We start from the raw sequence: 20578 nt of genomic DNA, 5'->3' as shown, positions 1-20578 counted from the left end.
ACTTTGATAATCTTTGTGCCCTGTGTTTTATTTATCACTAATCTGTATCCGTACTCAGGGACATTAGCATTATGGATGTTTTAAAACTTCAGTTAATTACTCTGTCCCTGAACTGATCTATTAAAAATTATATTGTTGCACATTTTGCTGAATTAGCAAAGATATCTACTCATTTCATTTTTTATTTAGCTTCTACAGTCTGTTTTGCCATTCAGTGAGATAATGGCTGATATGACCTAGCTCCATCTATACATAGTTGCTTCAAGTTCCTTAATACACTTGTTAATAAGTTAATCAGTCTCTGATTAAAATTAACTGTTATCCCAGAATTAACTGCTGTTTCTGCAAGTGAGTTACAGATGTAAAGCGATATGAGGAAAGATTTCCAACTTCCCTCTTGACTAGCCTAATTTTTAGACTACATTTTTTGGTTCTAGAATCTCTAATCAACAGAAATAATTTATCTCTCTGTACCCAATCAAGTTCTCATTAATAGGTTGAAGCCTTCTATCAGTCATCCTTAATTCTCTAAAGTACAGACAAAACAATATATATTTTATGTAATATTTCCTTTCTTAAACCTTTGACAGGTACAAGTCCAAATCAGTGTACCACTTTGGATATTGTTGGGGGGGGCATGGCAGAAGGAACCATGAGGTCGAGCAGAGCGATAGTGAAAGGTAACTTGATAGTAAGGAGTACAGTTTCTAAGGGTGCAATCAAGAGTCTAGGTGCCAGGCCAAGGATGTCTTGCAGCAGGCACTGGACATTTTGAGAGGGGAGGGTGAGGTTCATAAAGGTTGTAAGGATATAGGCAAGACCAGCGGTGAAGTCCTTCAGAGGGATTTTAAGGAGCCTGGTAGAAAGCTATAAAGCAGGATTTCCAGTGTTGTAATCTCAGGATTACTACTCGTGTCATGTGCTGGTGCAGTAAAAAAACATACCTGATGCAGTTCAATATGTGCTTCAGATTTATGGATTATTGGGCTCTTGTCGAAAGCAGGTCCTAGCAAGATCATTTGCACATGAACTAGAGGAGAGCCAATATCTTGCTGCGAGATTTGATAGTGCTACTTAGGGTTTAAATAGACAGATAGGTAGTGAGAACCACAGCAGCAGGACAACAGGTGGTAGGGTTGAACGCAAGAAAGTATGACAAAAAAAAACTGTAAGGAAGGACTTTAAGGGCCAGGCTAATAAATGTGGTGGTACCGATGGGCTGAAATATGTTTATTTCAATGCACAAGTATTATGAATAAGGAGGGGCAACTTAGAGCCTGGATTAGTTCATGAAATTACTGTGTTGTTGCCATTACGGAAACCTAGCTGTGTGAGGGACAAGACTGGCAAATCGATAAATAAAATTGGTTTATTATTGTCACGTGGAAAAACTCACATGCACTTCATACAGATAAATTCATTACAATTCATTGAGGTAGTACAATGTAAAACAGTTAAACGAAGGGATCAAGGAATACAGATCCATAAGTCTTTGAAAGCCGCATCATAGGTTGTAAAGGGAGCTCTTGGCACATAGGCCTTCTTAAATCAGGGTACTGAGCACAGGAGTTGGCATGATGTGTTGAATTTGTATAGTCATTGGTGAAGCTAAATTTAAGCCAATTTTGATGGCATCAGAAAGGATCTGTCAGGTGTTGAATGGGGAAGTATTTCACTGCAAAAGGACGCTCACTACCAAAGTGGGAAATCTTCAAAAAGGAAGTATTGAGAGTGCAGAGTTTGCACTTCAGTTCGCTGTGTGCCGCTGGATTCCACGTTGTGTGGGAGACTGGGCCCTCCAGTTGGTGCTGCTCTCCAGTGTTCACTTGGTGCAAGACAAGCTGGATTGTGTTCAACTGTGGCTGTACCTCATGATATGAGGAACTGCTGCAGGCTGTTCTTTTATTTTAGTAACTGCTTTTTTTGCTATCATAATTTTATGTGCTATACATGATGTGTGCTGTGTTACTGTGGTTCTGTGGTTTGCACCTTGGCCCCAGAGGAGCCCTGTTTCATTTGGCTGTATTCATGTATATGGTCGAATGACAATTCAACATGAACTTGAATAAGAGGCAAAGCTGACAAGCTGAGGAAACCTTGGCTCTCCAGGGGTATTGAGGCTGAGGTTAAGAAGGTTCAGTCACTTGGTATTCAAGATGAAGTAGTAAATTGGATGGCATTGAGACTGGGAGATATTTAAGGGAAATCTGAGAGAGGACTTCACTCAGGGTGTTGCGAGTGTGGAACGAGCTGCCATTAGTAATGATGTATGTGGGGTCGATTGCAACATATAAAAGAAAAACAGTTAAGTACATGGATAGGATGGGTATAGAGGGCTATGGTCTGTGTGGGTCGATGGGACAAGGTAGAATAACAGTTCTGTATGGACTAGATACAAAGGGCCTCTTTCTGTGCTGTAGTCCTATATGACTCCATAAAAGTGCCTAAACAGACTAAAAGGACCATGAAATGTCTTTGACAAGCAGGATCAAGGAGAATTCCTCAGGAAGGGAGTGAATTTGTGCTTGAAGTCAGGATGTGGCAGAAGTAATAAGTAAGTATTTTGTGTCCGTATTTGCCAAGGATAAGGATGTGCTGTGACATCTGTGATTGAGGAGGGAATGTTCTGGATCTTCTGTAAAGCATTGAGATGGATAAATTTCCAGGGTCTAACTGCATATATCCAATAATATTGAAAGAATCTAATGAGATTGCTAAGGCTTCAACAAAGACCTTTCTGTCCTTACTAGCAGCAGGTAATGTCCCAGAGAACTGGAGAGCAGCAAACGGTGTGCCTTTGTTCAAGAAAGGAAATGGGGATAATCCACTTAATTATAGGACAGTGAGCCTCATATAGGGATAGGGAAGCTGTTTGAGAGATACTGAGTGATAGGATTTATGCATGTTTGATAAGGCATAGGAACAGTCAGCATGGCTTTGTGCATAATATTTTATGCCTTACAAACTTGATTGAGCTTTTTGACAAGATGACAAAGGAGCTTGTGAGGGAGGGTAAGACGGTGGACAATTATCTATGTGAACTTCAGTAAGGCATTCAATAAGGTCTGTTATGGTAGGTTGAGTTACAGAGATCCATGGGATTAAGGGTGAGCTGCAAGTTTGGATTTGGAACTGGCTTCTCCATAGAAGACAGAGTAGTGATTGAAGGCTCTTATTCTGACTGGAGATTCATGGCCAGTAGCGTTCCGCAATGATGAATGCTGTGGGCCCTGTGTTGCTTGTGACATGTATCACTGATATGGATGAAAATGTAGATGGGTGAATTAGTAAGTTTGCAGACGTGCAGTAGCATACAGAATTTATTTGAATGCTGAAAGCAAGAAGTAAATATATTTAATGATGGATGTATTTACTTCTACGGAGCATGTTATTGACAAATATCGATCACAACATATTTAGTATTCATATGAAGATAGAACTTTGGCGGTTACATTGATAGATACAGATTCTCAGTGTGAAAATTGATTTTGGGCAGATAAAGGGGATCTGCTTATTCTCATGAAGTTGAGATAATTGGCTTTGAAGATTTGATTTTTCATTTTTATCACACAAAAATCGTTCTTTCCTCTGTCTACAGCAGTATTAGAAAGGAATTTGAAGTAATCTGAGAGTGAGAAGGATTTGAAAGCTGTAGAATGCTTTTCTTTATGAAGAGCCTGAGAGAGCACAAAGTTAAAGGATTTCCAAATGGAGGCAAATCACTTTGTTTTTAATTTGGCATTGAAGTATGACATATAGCGATGAAAAATAATTCAAATAAACATTGCCAATAAGTTGAGATATTTAATTTATGCTGATGTTTCAGATGTTTTCCTGTAATTACTGAAAGAACTGTAATGAAATGCTCAAAAGATCAGGTTGCAGTTCTAGAAGGAAACAGAGTATTTTACCCCAGATTTTCCTACATAAGGCCAACTGTCTGGCTCTTACTGCCCATGTTCCCTGTTCTTTCCAATTTAAATCTGTGAACCTATTACTAGCTGAGAAGGTCTGAAAACTAACCCTGAAAATGCTGGATTTTGACAGGGCAATGATCAGCGTTATTGGTGATTTAATTGGGCCAGATTAAGCCCCACCATGAAACAACTCTTTTAAAAAAAAACTTAAGATGGCAACCTCACATTCTTAGTGTTACTATCTGTCATGTAGTCAGGATTTATCAGTGCTTTTAAGTATCCCTGATATTCAAAGACCTTTAAAACCTTTTAGGAATGAACTAAATAAAATATTTTGTTATTAACATTAAATTGCCTAGAATATTTTAATTTGATAAAAATTCAGAACAAACAAGATAATTAAAAAAAATATTACACCTCACCCAAGTGTTTAATAGTTGCAGTTCAAATGCATTCGTTTAAGATGGTGCCTCACCCAAAGTTAATTAGGGATGGATAAAAAATACTGGCTTTGCCAGTGATGTACTCGCATTTATACATTTATAAGGTTCATCAGCTTAGAGTGAGACCAGGAAAGTGGAAGTTAACTTGAGAGTTCAGTCACATTTGCAGACTGTGTTCAGCAAAGTGATTATCTAATCTTCCTTTTGGTGTCACCCTTGTAGGGGAGACCACTGGTCAGTGTTGAGTATGGTCTATCAATTTGGAGAAAATATTAAAACAAACATGTTTTGTTATCTGTATACTAGGTGTAAGAGAATGTTACATACAGGTTTGTTGCTATGAGGTTGTTTTTTTCAACTCTGCTGGCATAGTCATTTATTGCAATTCATTTATACTAGGGACACTAGCAAGGGTATCTAGTACTGGCAAATTATTTTAAGCGGCTGCTTCAAATTACCAATAGGACTGAGAGCCCATAAATAGATCAACAGAACAAAGACCATCATCCTCGACCTCGAGGGATAGCCACGACGAGATAACCCCTTGAGCTGATCTGATTTCTAAGCCTCAGTTTAAATCTCATATTACAATTGTGGCTATATGAAGAAATATATATATATATATCTGAAAACTTTTTGGGATCTATTTAAGTGGTAAATCCTTTTGTTTAATTTTTATATCTTGCACTCTATCACAGTTGCTGCAGAAGTACAGGACTTTGGTGGAAAACTAGGCTTAAGGTGAGAGGGGAATAATTTAACAAGGACCTGTGAGGCAAAAGCTTTTCTCAGAGGGTGGAATAAGTTGCCAGAGAAATAATTCAGGCATGTACAATAAAAACATTTAAAAGACATTTAGCTGAGTACATGGACAGGAACTGTTAAGAAGTATATAGTCCAAATGCAGGCAAATCGGACCAGCTGGGCTGAAGGGCCCATTCCTTTGCTGCATAATTTACCCTAGATATAAAGATTATTCAGTAAGCAGTGTGTGCTATTTACAATGTTTTATTTCTTTCTTGGAATTGGAGTAAGTTTATTATTGTCACATGCTGAGACAGTGGAAAGCTTGTCCTGAATACTGTTTATACAGATCAAATCATCACACAGTGTATCGAGGTAGAACAAGGTAAAATAAAACCAATGCAAAATAGTGCAACAGCTGCAGAGAAAGTACAGCACAAGTAAACAATAAAGCATATGGTCATAAAGAGATAGACTGTGAGTTCAGAGTCCATCCTATCGTACTACAGAACCTTTCAGTAGTTTTATCACAGTGGGGTAGAAGCTGTCCGTGAGCCATGTGGTGCATCTTTTTGCAGTTTTGCATCTTCTGCCGAAATAGAAAAGCCTCTACAAGATCTGTGGGGCTTTTTATTATGCTTGTTTCTTTACTGAGACAGCAATAAGTATAGATGGAGTCTATGGAGGGCAGGTTGGTTTCCAAGATGTGCTGAGTATTATTTGAGATATGGCCCACTACAATGGTGTCATCTGCAAACTTTTAAATGGTATTACAGGGAGTAGAGTGGGGGGGGGGGGGGGCTGAAGGCACAAACTTGTGGAGCACCAGTCTTTGCCTGCAAAACAGGTTTGAAAAATAAATGTTTAGCTGCAGTTTTTAGAGTTTAATTGTCAATTCATATTATCGAACACTCAAAACTATATTTACTGAATTTGTTTAAAGATACATTTGAATCTGTGACCATCTGTGATTCAGTGTTAGCACCCATTAAGGCCAATCTTTTGTTTACGTTGTATGAAATTACTATGGTTATTAGTTCATGGGACTGTTTGGAAAGACAAGAAATACTCCTAACCATTTGTTATCCTATTGTCAGTCTGATTTGATTTGGTTGTAATTCTGAAAAGTGAATTGATCTTGGACTACTTGGCATGGTCTACACGTGATGATGCTTATAAAAAATATATCTTAGAAAATGAATTGGTAGCACTGTTTATTTCAGGACCATGCATTTGAAAATATGCTTTCTGTAAAGTGAAATATGATAACAATTATTTCTTGATTTATTTGAGTTACTATGAAAATTTGACCCAATGCTTGTTTGACCCAAAATGCAAAAGGCTATCTTGGCCTTTCTAGTCCGTGCCAAACGCTTACTCTCACCTCGTCCCACTGACCCGCACTCAGCCCATAACCCTCCATTCCTTTCCTGTCCATATACCTATCCAATTTTACTTTAAATGACAATACCGAACCTGCCTCAACCACTTCTACTGGAAGCTCATTCCACACAGCTACCACTCTGAGTAAAGAAATTCCCCTTCATGTTACCCTTAAACTTTTGCCCCCTAACTCTCAACTCATGTCCTCTTGTTTGGATCTCCCCTACTCTCAATGGAAAAAACCTATCCACGTCAACTGTATCTATCCCCCTTATAATTTTAAATACCTCTATCAAGTCCCCCCTCAACCTTCTACGCTACCTTCTATGTAATAGCAGAATTTAAAAAGAAACTAACTTCATTTGTGCCCAGACTACCTGATCTACAGCATTTAAATTTTTTCCCTAATGCTCTTGGTGAGATATGAAATAGGAATACTATACTACTGTTTTCCAGGCTGAACCAATGAAAATGGACAGCAGCTTAAGTGTTCTTAAGAATAAAGGCACTGAGCTGGGCTTGAATTGAAGAAAGTAGTTGCCATGGTGATCTGGCTTACAGCTCGCTTACCTTTTAAGATCTGAGTTTGAATCATCTAATCTGATGAATGAGCTTCCTTTCTTGGTTAGTTATAAGAAATGTAACAGGAAACTAGTTTTAGCAGTCTTCTGTATTTTCTTGCCCATCTCTTCTACATTTCTAATTCTGTACTTTGTCATTAACACTCAAATTGCAGTACTTTGGTAGAATGCCCCATACATTTTGAAATTCAGTGCCAAAATGTGGGGAAGAGCTGAACATTTGCATTTTATTGGTACTTTTTACAGATTGCTAATAGTGAAGTTGTCCTTGTCTTAGCCTTTTTCATTTCTCAAAATGCACCACTGAAATGCATTTGTGGTTACAGAATGGGGCTGTAAAGAGCCAATGTTTACCTAATTCTATATTATCTTTTATCCTGATGTGTTTCTTTCACCTCAATAGATTCTAAACTTCCTTACAGTACAAATCTGTGGTCAATTGCAACAAGACATCCTGACGCCAGCAGTCAAATTTATCAGCTTATTCTACCATTTTCAAGTTCAAGTTTATTGTTAAAAAACACACACACACACACACACACACACACACCCGCCCCCCCCCCCAAAAAAAATTAAAAACAAAATCATGTTCTTCTGCATCACATTGCACCTACACAACATATATCACAGACAGGACATAAGCCAAAATATTATTGGTTTATAGAAGTTAACAAAATATCGTTCAAACTGCATGTGCAGTAGTAAGGCGCGGCACCTGTGAACAGTAAACAGCTCACTGTCCTAGTGATGAGACCTCGGTAGTGGCTGAGCATTCATTAGTCTCACAGCCTGAGGGAAGAAGCTGTTACTCAGCCTGGCAGCCCTAGTCCTGATGTTTCTGTACCACCTGCTTGATGGTAGTGCGTCAAAAAGATTGTGAGATGGGTGGTAGGGATCCTCAACAATGCTTAGGACCCTTTGTCTGCAGTGTTCCTAGTAAATGTCCCATTGATCCTCTTGGCAGTTTTTACTGTCCTTTGCAAGGTCTTGCAGTCTGTTGCCTTGTAAATTCCGTACCGCACTGTGATGCAGGGTAAACAGGAGTCTCTCAATGGTACTCATGTAAAAAGTTGTTAGGAATGGAGGTGGAGAGCCTTGCATGCCTCATTCTCGTCAGAAAATGTAGATGTACCTGTGCTTTGTTGACTAATGAGGTGTTATGAGTCCAGATTAGATCGTCCATTATGTACACACCAAGGACCTTTGTGCTCTTCTCTCTCTCCACAGCAGAGCCTTTTATGTATAATGGAGAGTGGTCAACATGTGAAGTCCACAATGATCTCTTTTGTGTCATTTATGTTAGGGCTCAGGCTGTTGTTCTCACACCATTTGACAAGTGTTTCTACATCCTTTCTGTATGCCAACTCATTGTCGTTGCCGATGAGGCCAACCACTGTAGTGTCATCTGTAAACTTAATGATGCAGTTTGAGCTGAATCTGGTGGTGCACCCTTCATTTCTTGAGAGTGGAGATGGAAGATAGCCGGAATAAAAAGGAAGCGGGAAAGTTAAGACAGAGGTTGAGAGATGATAGATGGCAGAGTGAAGGGTGATGGGCAAAAGGAGCCAGATCCTCTACATCATGAATTCAAGTGCAGACTAGGTGACCCTTTTGTAGAGCACCTAAGCTCACCTGGGCAGTTTACAACCTAATGGTATGAACATGGAATTTTCCAATTTCAGGTAATCCTTACATCCTTTTACTCTGCTTCCAATCCACCATTTGTCCTCCCATTAATTTTCCTCTCCTTATTTTATCCACCTACAGTCCACACACATTGTAACCTTGGCCCATCTTCCCTCAGAGTTTCTCTAATGGTTTCCATTATCACTTTATTAACTTAGCAGAAGCTGGTGCTTGTCTCCTTTGTCCCCCTGCTCATTACCCTGCAGCTTCTGTCTCCATTTCTCCCTTCTGGCTCTTTTTTTAAAACTTTTTTCTGCTTCTACCCATCTCTTGACTCCCCCATTTGCCCTTCCCTGCCTGATTCTTTCTGCCTTTCATCCATCACTGCTCTGGCCACCTATCACCTGCTGACCCTTGTCTTGCCCCTTTCCTTTTTATCCTTTATACCAGTCATCTTCCTGTTTCACTCTCCATCCTGATGCAGAGTCTTAACCTGGGGTACCAGCAATTTCAGATGCTATTTGACCTGCTGAGTTCCTCCAGCTGTTTTTATTTTATTAAAATCTTAGCCTCTTTTTTTCTTTAACAGTTCTTCACCCATGATCGTGTAATTCTCTCTGCCCAGTGATAGATTTTAAGTAATAATTTTTTTCATACCATTAAATGTCTTTTGAAAATGCAGATTATAATCAATCTATGGAAAAAAAGTACAGTTGACATTTTGGGCTGAAGTCCTTTGGCACAACTGGACACATGCTCACACACTCTTGATCTTTTCAAGGACTTCAAGTTCCCTGGCCTCCTTCATCCCGTTTTTACTATGAATGTTCAGTCCCTGTACATCCCCAACTCCACCAGGGATGCCTCAAAGCTTTCTGTCTCTTTCTGGACACCAGACCCAACCAGTTCCCCTCCACCCCCACTTCCCCCAATTGGGTCTGGTGTCCAGAAAGAGACACACAAAGAGAAGGAGAGCTTTGAGACCTTCCTGGTGGGGATGGAGGTGAATGGGGACTGGACATCTATAGTAAAAATGGGATGATAGGGGCCAGGGAATGTGAAATCCTTGAAAAGCTCAAGAGCACGTGATTGTGTGTCCAGTCCTGCCAAAGGGTTTTGGCCTGAAATGTCGACTGTACTTTTCTCCATGGATGCTGCCTGACCTGCTGAGTTCCTCCAGTATTTTGTGTGTGTTGCTCAGATTTCCAGTATCTGCAGATATTCTCTTGTTTATAACCTATTTACTCATTTTCATCCATCTTGTTACATCTTCATAATAACACAATCTTAACAAACATTATTTCCCTTTTATGAAAACATTCATTTTAACTCAACGTGATCATCCTATGATTTCGTGATTGTCTTGTTACAATAAGTTCTAGCATTTTCTAGATGACTCTTTTATGTTAATTGTTCTAGGGTTGTCTGTTTTCTTTCTCCTTTCTTTTCTTTAATAGGAATTTCATTAACCTACTGGGATCATCTGGGTTAATTCTAGAATGTAAAACGTTTAGTGAGATCACATAGAAACAGAATGCTGTGGAAAAATATTAGAAGCGATTTTTAAAGATATCTTACAGTAGAGAAGTTCAAAGTAATCAAGCAACAACAATGGCTTTGAGAAAGAACAATCACGTTTGATCAATTTATTTGAGTTTATTGGAGGATGAAGGCACTAAAAGAATGATTGACTGAATCTCATGAAACAAAGAATAAATTCTGAAGAGGATATAGAGTACAGAGGGATACTAATTGAGTAGACAAAGATATGGCAAATAGAGTAATGCAGGGAAAATATGAAATTATCCATCTCGGCAGGAAAAATAAATGAAATGACCAGTGTTGTGGAGGTTAATATAATGCTAGTACAGCACCGGTGACTGGGTTTAATTCTGCTGCTCTCCATAAGAGGTTTGTACATTATCCCCGTGACTGCATATTTTTTCTGCATGCTGTGCTTTCTAATGATGTACAGGCTAATTGGGTGGTGAGAGGTTGTTGGGCAGGAGCAGTCTGTTACCGTGCTGTATCTCTAAATGAAATAAAATAATGTAAATGCTGAGTTTTTAGAACTTCTTCATGATTGACAGAAGTTAGAATGCTGGGACAGCAAGTAAATAGGAAAGCCAACAGAATGTTACTGTTTATTGCTTGAGGAATTGATAGATGAAAGTTTGCTTCGATTAAGTAGTAGAATGGTGAGGCCACATTTGGAGTATTTGGTCTTTTTCCTCGGTTTGTTAATGCATGAGGAGCAGTCCGGTAAAGCTCTGAACTAATACCTGTAATGGACAGGATTTCTTGTGAGCAAAGGTTGGTCAAACTAGGCTTGTATTTGCTTTAGTTTCGAAGTGGACTTAATTAAAACATTTAAGATTTTGTGGGCCCTTGCAAGGATGGATGTGAAAAGCATGATTTGAGGGGGATGTGAATGTTTGGAATTGTTCAAAAGGTTTCAAAATTTTTAAAAGTACATTTAATGTCAGAGAAATGTATACAATATACATCCTGAAATGCTTTTTTTCACAACCATCCTTGAAAACAGAATGCTCCCAAAGAACGATTGACAGTTAAATGTTAGAACTCCAGAGTTACCTCCCTCCTGCGCGTAAGCGGCAACAAAGATCTTCCAGCTCCCACGACACCCCAGTCTGGGACACCAGCCTTCAATCCACCTGTCTCCAGAGCCCTGAGATTCTGGGCCTCCAAAGGCGAGTCAAACTCTTAGGCCGTGCTCTTGGCATGTCAGATAACGGGCATTCGTGACACCCCGAGAGCAGGTCCTATTCCTGCAAAGGACCAAAGTCAAGTATTAATGAAAGTAAAGCCTAAGAATATTTTTAAGGCAGAAGCTGGTGGTGGTGAGGAGATAGAAAAGCCACAATGTCAAAACAGCAGAACAAGGTGGCTGGAGTGGCCTGCATCTGTTTCTGATTTAGCTGTTTGGAGGCCAGGAGAAAATGGAAGGGGATTGGAATTTTTAGAATCTATAGAGAAGAAAGCGATACATGAACTTTTCAGTAACAGTTATACTGAGGCAGGCAGACATGAATAATTCTTAATAATGGAGCATAATCAAAATTTCAACTTCTGATAATTGTCAATCATTATTTATATCAGTATTTGGAATTCCTTGCCTTAATGCATGGGACAAATATTCTTGGAACTTCTAAACTTTAAATGTGTAATATGTAACCATTTGGTCACATCACAGGACATTTCTGCACATGGTCTTCAATCCACTGGAATGTTTAAAATTAGCTTCTTCAATGTCAGAATTTAATTAATGATGCCTATATCATTTTCATCATAAAAACAAGGAATGGCAATGTTGAATGGCATTTGTAGAGACCATAATCAGATCCAGATTCATCAATTAAAAATGCTCCACTTATATGTAAAAAATCTAAATAATAAACACTAATAATTATAAATGCAGTGAACATTTAACCATTATGTTGTATGTGCATGCGGTGAAAGCTAAGAAAACTTAAAGCTATAAATACATTTTTAATTAGAAGTATTGTTGATTGAATGTGGACCAGAAGTGTTAACTCTGTTCATGAATGCTGCTTGACCTTTATTCCTAGTATCTTTTGACTTTTAGTTCAGATTTCCAGTATTTGCAATTTTCCCACCTAAAGCTTTGAATTTATTTTAACAGGTTATTTAATGTTAGCAGCTTTAATGTAATCCACATTCAATACTTCTGGCTTTATGCTCGGACTATCACTCCTAAGGTCAAGCTGTTACTTTTTAAACTACAGTATTTCCCAGTTGATTACTAATCCTATTAAGTAAAACATTTTTACAAGAATCTCCTTAAACCACATTACATTAATACTAAAAAGCAACATTTAAAGTTTACTCAAAGGCAACATGAGTGAATCTGCAGATGCTGGAAATAAGTAAAAACACAAAATGCTGGCAGAACTCAGCAGGCCAGACAGCATCTATGGGAGGAGGTAATAATGACGTTTCGGCTCGAAACGTCGTCACTAACTCCTCCCATAGATGCTGTCTGGCCTGCTGAGTTCTGCCAGCATTTTGTGTTTTTATTTAAAGTTTACTCACCAAAACAAAGGCAGAATATTAGCATATTAGCATCTTAAAAGGAGTGTGGAAAAACCTTTCATATATTCGCATTTGGAGGTTGACTCTTTCAATAAAATCTACTTTCTGGGATGATTACAGCCGTTGTGTTAAATGTAGCAATTTATTTGTAAAAAGCTGTGATTACCCATAATTCTGAAATTTTGTTTTGCATTTAACTTGTAAATATTATAGTTCTGAGTTTTTAATCACCTAGTTACACAGTTAATAGTCATACCACGAGTTACTTGATAGTTTCTGGCCACAGTGTGTCAGTGAGATTGTACTGCAGCTGCAGTGGAACCCTAGGACAATCTCTTATCAATGCCATGGTGAATCAAAAACACAGGATTTATGCTGGTAGAATTAAATAAATTCCTTTTGATTTTTGCCTGATCTTAAATTTCTAGCTCTGTAAAATTCTTAGGTATTTAAACAGATGTTTATTTCTAGAATAATAGAGATTTGAAAAGTTAAGTAAACTTATATTGCTTATTTAGTGAGTTGGAACACTGTGTACCAATTAGTAATCATTTCAGATTGCCTCACTATTAAACGGAAAGGGTGCAAAGGTAGTTTACAGGAATGATGTCAAAACATTGGGAAAGGTTGAAGTGACTTGATCTGTTTCGAAGGAGAAAATCATCAAGTGAGCCACAAGTCACAAATTAGGAAATAGGTATTTCCAGTTGTGTGGAAGATCAATATAAGATGGATTCCAAAGTAAATGAAATGGGAAATATGAATGATTCCTCTTTTTCAAGAGAGTGATAAGAATCTGGAACAGGAGGGTAGAGGGTCATTGCTAAAAGCATTTTATGAGGAAGAATAGAAAATAGTTTGAACAGAGCATAAATGGTGGCATGCATTAGCTATGTGCAATGACCTCTTTACAAACTGAATACAATTTTTGGAACAGCTAGGTGAGGCATGATCTTTTTATGCTCTAACCACACACTTCACCCATGTACACTTCACATCATGTATGGTTTATCAGCAAAAACATCATCTTTGATTCTAGACTGTTGCCTCATGAACTTCTGTTTATGTGAATAAACTGGTTAATGCCTTATTTTGTCTTGTGTTGCTTTGAGTAAGGAATTTTTGACATTAGGCGGAATCTGAAATTAATGCAATCTATCAATCGTTGTCTCACTGTTTAGACTGTTGCTTGGCTCCAGCAACATCCTGAAACTGACTGACTGTGAATAGAGGCCGAGGGAAAAGCTGATGAAGGAAAGGTGGGAAGTGGTGGTTCAAGCTACTTTCCAAATTATCTGTTAATATAACTACAATCTTAAATGAAAACCTTAAATCAAAACTAGATATATGTCCTTATTATGCCTAGTTCATAAAAGTATTTAACAAACGTACTTATTTGATTTTTGGAACTAATTTATTTAAATAAAGCATGGCAGTTGACCCAAATTATTCTTTTTCTTCCAGAAACCTGCAAACATTTTAGTTATGGGTGAAGGACCAGAACGAGGGAGAGTCAAAATAGGTATAATGTGTTATGTATTTTTCTCCATTTATGAAATGTTACTATATTCCATGTTGTAACTAACTTGGAAGTGGTTGCTGTAACCAAGACCAGAGGTTATTTAAAAACTTAAAATGTCAAGAGTTCGATTGTATTGGCTCATTTTGTTTCCTATGTAAAGAATTGTATCTCAAGCAACAGATCAGCCAACTTCAGTTCTCGTACGTAGGTAGCTCAATGGGAAAATAAAATGCATTTGCCTCCTTTCCTGTCCTGGATGGCATCCAAGCTGTGGAATTTCCTGATTTTGATGATTCATAATTGCATTCAAAATAGGAAAGGATGCTGATCTGTTAGGTTTGTCTGGAGCTGTTACTTTTGCTAAGGCAAATCCCTTCTGAGTGTATATCCACTACAGAATGAAATTCAAATATCAATTTTGTGATTTAATCAAGTACTTCACCTTTTCAAAAAATTAATGGAAAATCTATGTTAGAAGTATTTCCTTAGCCCTGATATATGCACACAATTTGATACCAACACCTAACTAGGGGAATACTTGTCTATTTAAAACAAAATTAAACCAATTACTTTATCTTGTGATGCCTAATGTTGGCATTTTGTAGTTTATTTTGGCATTTTTAAAAGCTATGTTCCAGAAATTACATTCCTAGAACAATTAGACAGAATCAGGTTTAATATCACTGGCATATGTTGTGAAATTTGTTGTTATACAGCAACAGTACAGTGCAATATATAAGAATAAAAGTAGTAAATTACAGTAAGTATATTTAAATATAGTTAAGTAGTGCAAAAAGAGAATTTAAAAGAAGTAGTGAGGTAGTGTTCATGGGTTCAATGTCAATTCAGAAACCTGATAGCAGATGGGGAAGAAGCTATTCCTGAATTATTGCATATGTAGCTTCAGGCCTCCCAGCTGCTAGCAGTGAGAAGAAGGCACATCTTGAGTGATGGGGGTCCTTCATGATGGATGCTGCCTTTTTTAGGCATCACTGCTTGAAGATGTCCTGAATGTTGGGGAAAAACATAGGTTTTAATTACAAGCTCAGTATTTAATTTTTGATAATCCTTAATCGTTGTGGCTTAAAAGAGGCATCATGTATTTGCCTATGTCCCGTTAAACCAGGGAGGGTTGAGTCAGCCCAGAGAGTTTGTGTAATCATCTTGATTTTTTAAATTTTTATCAGCTATTTGTAAATTATAATCAGGCAAAAGTTTGTTAACTTCTTCTGTAAGTACATTTTATGAATGTTACAAGAGTAATTTGAAAAACAAGCTGTCATATTTATTGTTTGCATGTATTTTTAGATTATCTCCTGATCAGTTAGAAGCTGCTACTAGTATTTTATCAGATTAATGCATAATAATTCAATGAAACTATTTGAAAGTTATATTTTTGCCACTTTACAGTCAAAGATTTAAAATATTTAATTCTAGGCATTTGCTAAATTCAGTGATTTATTTTAAGTTCTTCATTGCTCCTCAATTTGTTTCAGACCAAATGATGCAAGAAAAGCATATTCTTAGCTAGTATCTGAAGCTGGTAACTGGAAGTATTTCATCAATTGAGTTCCAAAGTATATCTGTACAGTTTACTCATTGTGTTCTCTCAAAAATGAAATCTCACCATTCCTTGTTTTCCCAGTTTTATTGACTTTGATGTGTGAATAATCTCTCCAAATTGAGGACAGTCATGGGTTGGAAGTCAACCTAAAAATTCTAACTAATCCATATCTTAAATTTGTTAGGAAAGAAAATCTGTTGTTTCTGAGCTACTATAATTGTTTACTTCCCAGTTATTACAGTTCATTGCACAACAATTTGGTTAATCATCCATGGATCCTGAGGGCATAATCAGAATGTATGATTGCATCAGTCTTACTTACTCTCTTATTTTCTCTTATTTTCCATGAAAAATTTAAGTTTGAATAATATCAGTGGATAAAACTAAATATTTCCTTATTTAGGCTACTCTACTCTTCTAAACAACCATGTGCTAGTGGTTTCACAATGTTTCTGTTTAATTATTCTTAAATAGAAATGCTGCAAACACTTGGCATGTCAGGCAGCATCTGTGGAAAGAGGAACAGTTAATGCTGTCGGTTTGGAAGGCTGCAGGCCAACAAATGATGACGGATCCATAGTCTGCAGAATTTTCTGGTTTCATTTCAGCAGTCCATCTGCAGCTTTTTTATTTTAATAATTTTTTCCAATTTTTTTGATATGGAGGTGGAGGTGTTTAGAATGATCATATATTCCTATCCAATCCTTGATCATCTTAGCTGTCTATTGGTAGTTAAATCCTTTATTTTATTAGCTGCCCTGTTCTTTGTTATAACCGGCTGTGTTCCTTCAATCTCTCCCTGCTTGCCTTCCTTTGGGTTTCAAAAGGTACTTTCATTATCTGCACAACTGAAAATTGACTAAGAAATCTAGCTCAAGCAATGCAATGTGAATAAAAACTGAATGAAAAGCAAAATGGTAGCAGAGAAAAAAATATATGACTGCTCCTGATTTTCATTGTGAAATCTCTGTAAAAGAATGATGTACATGAATCAGGAGCAAAATTGTCTTTAGAGCAGCATATTTTCAAGGTGCTGTTACATATTTGTTCATTTTGCCCTCTGCATGCTGTACTGAAACATGTTCCATATTTGTATCGTTCATGTAGCGGACATGGGCTTTGCTCGATTGTTTAATTCACCCCTGAAACCTTTAGCGGACTTGGATCCTGTAGTGGTTACATTTTGGTATCGTGCACCAGAGTTGTTACTTGGTGCAAGGCATTATACTAAAGCCATAGGTGAGTATTGGAACAAAGTGGAGAACCTCATTTTTCTTGATCAGAAAAACATAATAAGGTATCGGTCTATTGTAAAATTTAAAGGTATACACGTGTACTTTACCAAATGTAATATTAAATTAATTTGAATGAAAGTTTATTAGAGTCATAGAGAAGTACAGAACAGAAACACTCCTTTTAGCCCATCTAGTCTGTGCCGAACCATTTCAACTGCCTAGTCCAATCAAGCTGCACCTGGACCATAGCCTTTTTTACCCCTACCATCCATATACCCATCCAAACTTAGTCTAAATGTTGAAATTGAGCTTGGTTGCATTACTTAAGCTGGCAGTTCGTTCCATACTCTCAGTGAAGAAGTTTCCCCTCATGTACCCTTTAAGCTTTTTACCTTTCACCCTGAACCCATGACCACTAGTTGTAGTCCCATCCAAACTCAGTGGAAAAAGCCTGTTTACATTTAGCCTACCTGTACCCCTCATAATTTTGCATACTTCTATCAAATCTGTCAATCTTCTATGTTCCAAGGAATTAAGTCCTAACCCATTAAATCCATTAAATTTTTGCATCAGTCTTCACTGTGGAAGACATTGGCAGTATGGTGGAAGTTCCAGGTATCAGTGCGTGAAGTGTGTGAAGTTACCATAACTAGAGAGGAAGGTTCTTGGGAAACTGATAGGTCTACAGGTAGATAAGTCACCTGGAGCAGTTGGTGTACACCCCAAAGTTCTGAAAGAGGTGACTGAAGAGATCATGGAGGCATTAGCAATGATCTTGCAAGAATCATTTGATTCTGGAATGTTACAGGAAGACTGGAAAATTACAAATGACACTCCAAGAAGGGAGAGAGGCAGAAGAAACAAAACAAAGGCCAGTTAGTCTGACCTCAGTGGGTGGATTGGAGTCGATTATTCAGAATGAGGTCTCAGGGTACTTGGAGGCACACGATAAAATAGGCTGTAGTCAGCATGGCTTCCTCAAGGGAAAATCTTGCCTGACAAATTTGTTGGAATTCTTTGAAGAAGTAGCAAGCAGGGTAGACAATGGAGAATCACTTAATGTTGGCTACTTGGATTTTCAGAAGGCCTTTGACAAGATGCCACATATGACGCTGTATAACAACCTAAGAGCCCATGGTATTATAGAAAAGATTTTAGCATGGATAAAGCAGTGGCTAATTGGCAGGAGGCAAAGAGTGGGAATAAAGGGAGCCTTTTCTGACTAGCTGCTGGTGACTAGTGATGATCCACAAGGGTCTATGCTGGGACTGATTCTTTTTACATTATATGTCAATGATTTGGATAATGGAATTGATGGCTTTTTTGTAAAGTTTGTAGATTATATCAAGATAGGTAGAGGGCAGGTAATTTTGAGGAAATAGAGGGGCTACAGAAGGACTTTAAACATATTAGGAGAGTGGGCAAAGACATGGCAGATAAAACACAGTATTGTAAAGTGTATGGTTATACACTTTGGTAGAAGGAATGAAAGGGTTCACTTTTCTAAATGGAGATAAAATACGAGAAAACTGAGGTGCAAAAGGACTTGAGAGTCCTTGTGCAGGATTCCTTAAAGGTTAATTTGCAGGATGAGTCAGTGGTGAGGAAGGCAAATACAATGTTAGCGTTCATTTCAAGAGAACTAGAATATAAAATCAAGGATGTAATGTTTGAACTTATTAAAGCATTGCTGAGGCCTCACTTGGACTATTGTGAACAGGTTTGGGTGCATTATCTTAGAAAGGGGGTGCTGAAACTGGAGAGTGTTCGAAGGAGGTTCACAATGGATTCCAGAATTGAATGACTTGTCATATGAAGGGCATCTGATAGCTGTGGGGCTGTATTCACTAGAATATCAAAGAATGACAGGTGACCTCAATGAAACCTATTGAATGGTGAAAGGCCTTGATAGAGTGAATGTGGAGAGGATATTTTCTATGGTGGGAGAGTCAAAGACCAGAGGATACAGCCTCAGAATAGAGGGACATCCTTTTAGAGCAGAGATGAGGAGGAATTTCTTCAGCCAGATGGTGGTGAATCTGTGGAATGCTTCGCCACAGGCAGCTATGGAGACCAAGTCTTTAGGTATATTTATGGCAGAGGTTGATAGATTCTTGATTGGTCAGGGCATGAAGGGATATGAGGAGAAGGCAGGAGATTGGGGCTGAGAGGAAAATTGGATCAGCCATGATGAAATGGCGGAGCAGACTCGATGGGCCTAATTCTGCTCCTATATCTTTTCTTTCCTCCAGTCCCAACAGCACCCTTGTAAATTTTCTCTTCACTTTACTTACATCTTTCCTGTGGATAGGTGACCAAAACTGCACACAATATTTCCAATTAGGCCTCACCAACATCTTGTACAACTTTAAAATTCTGTACTCAGTATTTTGATTTATAAAGGCGAATGTACCAAACGCTTTCTTTATAACCTATCTATTTGTGCCACCACTTTCAAGGAATTATGGACCTGTATTCCCAGATCCCTTTCTTCTCCCGCACTCCTCCGTGCCCTACTGTCCACTGTGTAAGACCTCCCTTGGCTGGTCCTAACAAAGTGCAACACTTCACACCTGCCATTTTTCAGCTCATTTTTCCAGCTGGTCCAGATCCTGCTGCAAGTTCTGATAGTATTCCTCATTGCCCATTACACCCCTAATCTTGGTGTCATCTGCAAATTTGCTGATCCAGATAACCATATGATCATCTAGATCATTGATATAGATGACAAACAACAATGGACTCAGTCCCAATCCCTCTGGCACTCCACTAGGCACAGGCCTCCAGTCACAGAGGCAATCATCATCTACCACTCTCTGGCTTCTCCCACAAAACCAATACTTAATCCAGTATACTACCTCATCTTGAATGCCAAGTGACTGAACGTTCTTGACCAACCTCCCACATGAGACCTTGTAAAATGCCTTGCCGAAGTCCATGTAGACAACATCCACTACCGTGCCTTCATCCACTTTCCTGGTAGCTTCCTCAAAAAACTCTTTATAAGATTGGTTAGACATAACCTATCATGCACAAAGCCTTGCTGACTATTCCTAATCAGTTCCTGTCTATCCAAGCACTCATATATCCAGCCCCTTAGAATACCTTCCAATAATTTTATCACTACTGATGGCAGGTTCACCAGCCTATAATTTCCTGGTTTAATTTTAGAACCTACCTTTAACAGCTGAACAACATTAGCTATCCTCCAATCCTCTGGTACCTCATCCGCGCTAAGGATGATTTAAATCTCTCTGGTAGGACCCTACAATTTCTGCACTTGCCTCCCACAGTGTCCAAGGGAACACCTTGTCAAGCCCTAATTTGCCTCAAGACAGCAAACAACCCCTCCTCTGTAACCTGTATAGGGTCCATGAACGCGCTGCTGTTTTGCCTCACATCTAATGTTTCTGTGTCTGTCTCCCAAAGAAATATTCGTGCAAAAAAATCCATTTAAGATCTCCCAAATCTTTTAGCTTCACGCGTAGA

General features: G+C 38.3%; 1 protein-coding gene across 8 annotated transcripts in view; it reads left to right on the top strand.

The window, feature by feature from the left end:
• The window catches only part of cdk8 (cyclin dependent kinase 8), a 122717-nt gene that overhangs the window by 65035 nt on the left and 37104 nt on the right, over nucleotides 1–20578 (top strand). For 6 of the 8 annotated variants that reach the window (XM_059964156.1, XM_059964155.1, XM_059964154.1 and 3 more), the window contains 2 exons: nucleotides 14233–14290; nucleotides 16962–17093. In XM_059964156.1, coding sequence (XP_059820139.1) covers nucleotides 14233–14290; nucleotides 16962–17093 — 190 coding nt within the window. Of the gene's footprint in view, nucleotides 1–13949; nucleotides 14028–14232; nucleotides 14291–14318; nucleotides 17094–20578 lie in introns of those variants that run through there. The other 2 variants (XM_059964159.1, XM_059964160.1) reach the window with 2 other exon arrangements.

This window comes from Hypanus sabinus, chromosome 3 (assembly GCF_030144855.1).
Source record: "Hypanus sabinus isolate sHypSab1 chromosome 3, sHypSab1.hap1, whole genome shotgun sequence".
NCBI lineage: Eukaryota > Metazoa > Chordata > Chondrichthyes > Myliobatiformes > Dasyatidae > Hypanus > Hypanus sabinus.
The sequence above is the reverse complement of the archived record's forward strand: the minus strand, read 5'-3'. Positions and strand labels throughout refer to the sequence as shown.